This window comes from Aphanomyces astaci, assembly GCF_000520075.1.
Source record: "Aphanomyces astaci strain APO3 unplaced genomic scaffold supercont1.51, whole genome shotgun sequence".
Taxonomy (NCBI): Eukaryota; Oomycota; class Saprolegniomycetes; order Saprolegniales; family Verrucalvaceae; genus Aphanomyces; species Aphanomyces astaci.
In genome coordinates, this window is record NW_009798314.1 from 280,767 (window position 1) to 286,897 (window position 6,131).

General features: G+C 47.4%; 2 protein-coding genes across 3 annotated transcripts in view; both read right to left on the minus strand.

The window, feature by feature from the left end:
- Positions 1-206: 206 nt before the first annotated feature.
- H257_13854 lies at positions 207-2,354 on the minus strand. 2 transcript variants are annotated; one of them, XM_009841533.1, is made up of 6 exons: positions 1,734-2,354; positions 1,498-1,627; positions 1,232-1,453; positions 1,036-1,176; positions 729-988; positions 207-674 (listed from the first exon to the last, which is right to left on the minus strand). In XM_009841533.1, exons 1-6 carry the CDS (start codon positions 2,315-2,317, stop codon positions 356-358), a joined length of 1,656 nt encoding a protein of 551 aa, XP_009839835.1. In that variant the 5' UTR covers positions 2,318-2,354; the 3' UTR covers positions 207-355. The 2 variants fall into 2 exon arrangements, with proteins under 2 accessions (XP_009839835.1, XP_009839834.1); XM_009841532.1 differs by having other exon boundaries at positions 729-1,176.
- A 2,384-nt stretch (positions 2,355-4,738) lies between these two features.
- The window catches only part of H257_13855 (hypothetical protein), a gene marked incomplete at its 5' end in the record, with an annotated part of 4,471 nt that continues 3,078 nt past the window's right edge, over positions 4,739-6,131 (minus strand). Inside the window, one exon of the mRNA XM_009841534.1 lies at positions 4,739-6,050. Within this exon, the coding sequence (XP_009839836.1) occupies positions 4,799-6,050 (1,252 nt within the window). The 3' untranslated portion in view covers positions 4,739-4,798. The remainder of the gene's footprint in view (positions 6,051-6,131) is intronic.

Consider the following 6,131-nt stretch of genomic DNA (forward strand, 5'->3'; position numbering starts at 1 on the left):
TAACGTTAACACACTTAGAATCTCTTAAACACTGTGAGGTTCGAATACTGTTTTTGATATTTTTCATAATAATGTTGTTAGAATTTTACCCAGAACCAATTTAAACGTAAGAATGGATAAATTCGAGTTTGTCGTGGCGAAGTTCCCTGCATTCATAGTTCCGTTCCTTATATTCTTTACACTGGAGGAAGCCCTCTCACCACATCCATCCATAGTTACTGTTGGCTTCATTTTGAGTTACCGTAGTGACCATTAGTTCTATGTACTATGTATGGCTTTCGACAACATCCACCCAATTCCTTGGACATAATAGCCTCCAGTGTACTGTACAGTACACTACCCTCATGGATTCTCTCTACTTTTCAGCCACCAGTCGCTTGACTTCTAGCGCGACCAAGTAGGTCAAAAATGCAAAGTACGCGAGTCCGCCTCCCACAGTGGCGGTTTGGGCCAGCGGGGCCAGGGTTGCTAAGGGTACCTTGTCGACCACAAGGTAGATATTGACAAAGCACACGACCAGCGTCATCGCCCACCCAACCAGTCGCATGGTGCGACCATTCGCAAACGTCCCCATCACCACGGGGTTGCTCGTAAAGTGCAAAATCGGAATCAACGCAAACGGAAGCTGCACCGACTGTAGCACGTTGAGGAATTCGTTCATCGAGTCGCTTTCACTAGAATAGAGAAAAATTCATTTATGCGTATCACATAGATGAATATTCATTTACCTCGGCCGTGACTCGGACCACATGGCCACCGACAAGGCCGGGACCAGCGCCACCGCTCGAGTTAGCGCCATGCGCTTCCACGGCGGGAGACGAATGCTGAGGAAGCCCTCCATGACGAACTGACCAGCATACGTGCCTGCCATGGTGGAGCTCTGGCCGGCGGCGAGTAGTCCCACCGCCCAAATGGTTTCTGAATACGAGTTTAGAACCCCGCGGAGAGCAATTCCAGCGCCCGACAACCCAATTTCTTGGCAGACTCCCTACCGTAACGTTGGGATTCAAAATAGATAATAGATGAACGTAGTACCGGAGTTCCGGCCAGGTCACAACGGCCATATATCAAGCTGTCACTGGCCCCGAGAGGCAAACACGCCGTGTTGATGCCATGGATGTCAAACGAAGGCAAGCAGTCGAGCGAAAAGAAACTCTGCGCAAACACACACACCACCTACATGGAGAGGTAAATGAATCCTCTAGGATAAGTCAAATAGATGAATACGTACCGCCAGGTTGATTAAGAACGACACAAACAGCGCGACGGCACCTTCGATGGCAAAGTACTTGTTGGCTTGGGCCAGTTTCCGCCCGTCTTGGCGATCCACAGACCGAGATTGCACCAGTCCAGAGTGCAAAAATAAGTTGTACGGCATGATCACTGCCCCCAGAATGCCCACGGCTTGGGTCGTGGCATATCGCTTGGGAATGGATGGCACGAATCCTTGCAGCTAGGGGTTTCGTTTATGATAGATCATAAGTCCAGCCGCCTTACCACTTGTGTGGTGTCAGGGTTGCCTTGGATAGCATTGGTGCAAAAGCACACGAGCATCACGGCTACGAGGGCCATAAAGAACGCTTCTAGCTTTCGCACGCCAAAGTGATGGAGGAGTAAGAACGTAAACCTACATATACATATATATCGTCAGGTTTGATATTATTGTACAGTGCGTTCATTAAGACCCAAAACGTGGTCCACACCACTCACTGTACAAAAAAATATGGCCGTACGTGTCGACAGCCGTGATTAGGCACCCGATCCACAGAGGCAGCTTGAATAGGATCTGCAGCGCGATGGCCGACCCGAGCACCTCTTGGATGTCGCTGCCAACAATGGCCACCTCTGCCATGAACCAGAGCACGCGAGATGTCCACCGAGGGTACATGAGGTGGCACATCTCGGCCAAGTTCTTCCCTGTCACGACACCCAAGCGAGCCGACAGCACTTGCAAGAAGAAGCCCATGATTGTCGCCCCGAGTAGCACCCAGATGAGCTGGTAACCACCGTAGGCGCCGGCTTGGAGGTCCGACTCGAGGTTGCCTGGGTCGACAAAAGCAATGCTCATGAGCCAGCCTGGACCGGCATAGGCCCACAGAGTGGCCCAGCTGAACGCGAACTTGAAGCCGAGGATGTTGTACTCGCTGTCGATGTCGTCGGGCACACCCACTTCACCGCGGGACATGGCTAAATCCTCGACCTCCGTCCATTCCTTCAAGCCAACGTGGTCGACGTACTCGAGCTCGGCAGCGTTAGATGGCCGGCGCGGAAGTTGAATCTCGCGTATGAGCGTCGACGATTCGTCGATGACTGCCATGTCCAACTGTCCACACTCAATTTGAAATATATGTACGCATGCAGTTGGCTTTTTTATTTTCTCGATAAAATCTGAGTGTTCTATTTTTTTGCCCCGCAGTAAATGAAATAGATCGTTCATTATTAATACTATTTAATAGTACCGTTAACTCCAATTTTACTCTGACTTCTCGTGGCATAATATACACAGTACTAGTATTAATAGAGCAAAATAAGCCAACACAATAAACAATGTTCATTTATACCACAGACGAATGGACGAAGATCTGATGTTCAAGCACACACACATCACAATGATGACTCCGTACTCCAGCGTACAGTATACTTCGACGATGTTTGAATGACGTGGCGTGTATAGTACCGGTACTGTAAGCATACTCTGCCAATTCGACGGGTTTCATAACCAAACTGAGCAAATATCTACACACTACTTACTCCCTTCTCAGCTACATGCTGGTTTGTCATGGCCAATATGGGTACTTTAAGGGCATTGTCGGTGGCCTTGAACAAGCCCCCAGCAAGCTACAAGCAGCACGCCAGTCCGCACCCATTACAGCGGACACCACAACGACTGTGAGTCATTTCGCCAAGTAGCATCTGACCTAATTTAAAAGTTAAGCTTGTACAGACCACACAAGTATTAGTATACTGTAGTTGTGGTTACTGTAGTTACCGGTTCAAAAGTTTGGATGATAGAAATTCGACAGAACGTGATTTCATTCGCTTAGACTGTTCTTTACAGTTAATCCCCAATTTCTTGCGACATTCATATTGTGCTCCAATTGTGGTACAAGTCCTTTTTATACCCACCGATTACTACTGTACTCCAGAGTATTAATAGTACCCCGGACGTTACGTCAATTTGCTCGTCGAATTTCTAAAATTGAAATTTTCCTACCGGTATGTGAATCTAATTCCCGTCCAGTAAGTCACTTGAATAATGTATGCATGGTTTGGGTGACAAAATCCTCAGAGCCTCTCAATAATAATACCAGGTATGTATAAAGTGTTTAAGTAATTAAATTTAGAAGTGCAAGCAATATAAAAACTGTATTACTAGTACATCTCCGACGCTCAATATTAAATCTTACAAGTATTTGATACAATGGTATGTAATTTTGTCCAATCATAGTCCATTGAAGATTGTGATTGGGAATTATTATACATGAATCACCTTACAGTTAGTATTCACACTGTCAATTATCTGCTATGGTGCATTTCAACTAAAGACTACAAAAAAATGCCTTGTCTTTCGACAGCTATTCCAACTTTGTATTGATATTTTTTAGGAAAATAAGCCGTAACAACGATAGAACTGGTCAAGACCAACATAAGTTACGGTTCAAAATTTCGATTGGTGAAAAATTGATCGAGTAATAGAATTTAAACCAACCAGCCTTTTTGTATGGAAATATATGGAGCCAGGCACATTTTGGCCGAAAAGGAGCATCAAGTATATCTTGGTCTTTGTATACAGCACTTATCCGTATGAACGCTTCCGTTGTATCCGGATTATACAGGATGTTTAACCTATTTACCAGATAAAAAACGTAAGTAAAAATAATTTAACGTCAACATTACAGGGGTTTAACTGAAATAACTGAGGCGTTTAATAGTAAAACGTCTCCTCCTGAGGATGGCCGTCTTTAGATGAAATGCACCATATTATCCCAAATATCTGAATATTACGATTTTTCAAAATGAAATAGTTATTGGGGTAAATATAGAAATGTACTACCATGCGATAAAAACGATGGGACCTGCATAAAATTATAAATCTCGTCATGATCTTCAAAATGCATGTTTTCGCAGCCTCATCGGAGTTATGGCACTCCGAAAGTAGGCCAAGCTGGCCGGGAATTACCGATACATGAATCACCAAGCTGACCGGGAATTACCAGTACACGACATGAATCACCTTACTACTATTAATAATGCTAACTTTACTCCGGAATACTATTAAATAGTAGTATTAATTGATATTAATAGTCTTACGTACGTACGATATGAGGAATGCAGGTACAGTACAGTACTACGGTTTTGAATTCTGAAGGGCGTTCAGCACACAACTGTACATACCAAAAACCGGTGGTACTAACGTTGCCAGTATACTACTGTAGTATGAAGTACTGTACTAGTATTCTGTGGTAAGAAATTTAAGAAAAATAATTTTCTAAAAATTATGAAATATCTTATAACTTAGTATTAAAAAAAGATAGAGTATTACTACCGCTAACGTTAGTAACAGCAGAGGCTAGTAATATTATCAATCGCCTCACTAATCACCCGTAGTTAACGTTAGTTTCACAACACACCAATTTCCCCATTTCGTGAAACACTGTCAGACTGAGTCGCTCGAAGTTGGTCGGTAGTTCTTGGAAGGATGAGGATACATACCGGTACTGTAGCCCCCCACACCATAAACAGTTCCAATTCTCGAATTGCTAACGATCAATATTATACCCTAAGCCAACACTAGCTCTTATTGCAATGGAGTGGCAATGCCATAGTGGGTGGCTTTTTCCTTCAAGATGGCTTCAACGCGAGGGCATGACTCCAAGTCCTGACCGCGAGTTTCATAGCCAAATGCCAGCAACACCAGCGCGATGAAGATGAGAGGCACGCCTCCAGCTACCCACATGATGGTCTTGATGCCCCAGCCAGCACCCAGCATGATGGGCACAATGTACGAGCCTGCAATGGCGCCGACGCGGGACACTCCGCCAGGGTACGCACATCCCATGGCTCGGATGTTGGTGGGGTAGTTTTCAGGCGTAAATGCATACAGCGATCCCCACGCTCCAAGCATGAACCACGACATGAGCGAGCCAGTGATGAGCAAGTTCCACTGCGACGCTTCCACGTAACCAAATGCCAGCGCTGACGCAAACGACCCAATCAAATACATAAACAGCGTCAACTTGCGGCCAAAGACCTCGACAACGTACGCCGCGGAAAAGTACCCCGGTAGCTGCCAAAACACGATGAAGAGCATTTCCCACGTAGACTGGTTGATGTTGTACTCGGACGCTCGCAAGAGGGGCAGCCAGATGAAAATGGAGAAGTACGAGAACGAAATACCCGTCCAGACCGTCCACAGCACGATGGTTCGGGACAGGAACTCGCCTTGGAAGAGCATGCCCACGCGTTCCCACTGCGTCAAGTTGGTCCAAATGGACAGCTCTGGGGCTGCCACGTCAGCCTTGGTATCGTCCTTGTTGGCCACGACGCCGTGCGCAGCTTCGATGCGACCGACGATGGCTTCCGCTTCGTCCATCCGGCCCACGGACGCCAGCCACTTGGGGGACTCGGGCACGTACAGTCGGATGACAATCGCGTAGAGGGCAGGAATCGACGAAATATAAAAGATCACGCGCCAGCTCACGTATTTGACCAGTTCGAACGACAGCAGCACGGCAATCATGCACCCCACGGCCCAAAACGACTCGAGGATGACGATGATGCGGCCGCGGACGGACGTAGGGACCATCTCCTGCACGAGCGCCGACGCCACGGGCAACTCGCCGCCCAGGCCAAACCCTGCCAGGAACCGGAACACCAGCAACGTGGCAAAGCCGTCAGACACGCCGCAGAGGAGGGTGCCGGCCATAAACACGAGCAGCGTGACCATGAACATGGGCTTGCGGCCGTAGAGATCGGCCAACTGGCCGAACAGAAACGATCCAAAGAGAGACCCGGCAAAGGCCGCCGAGCCCAGGAGGCCGGCTTCTTGGCTCGTGGGGGAGATGCCCAGGTCCGTGCCCCATCCACCAGGAGCTAGGCCGAGGTAGATGAACACAAACGTGTCCATCGAG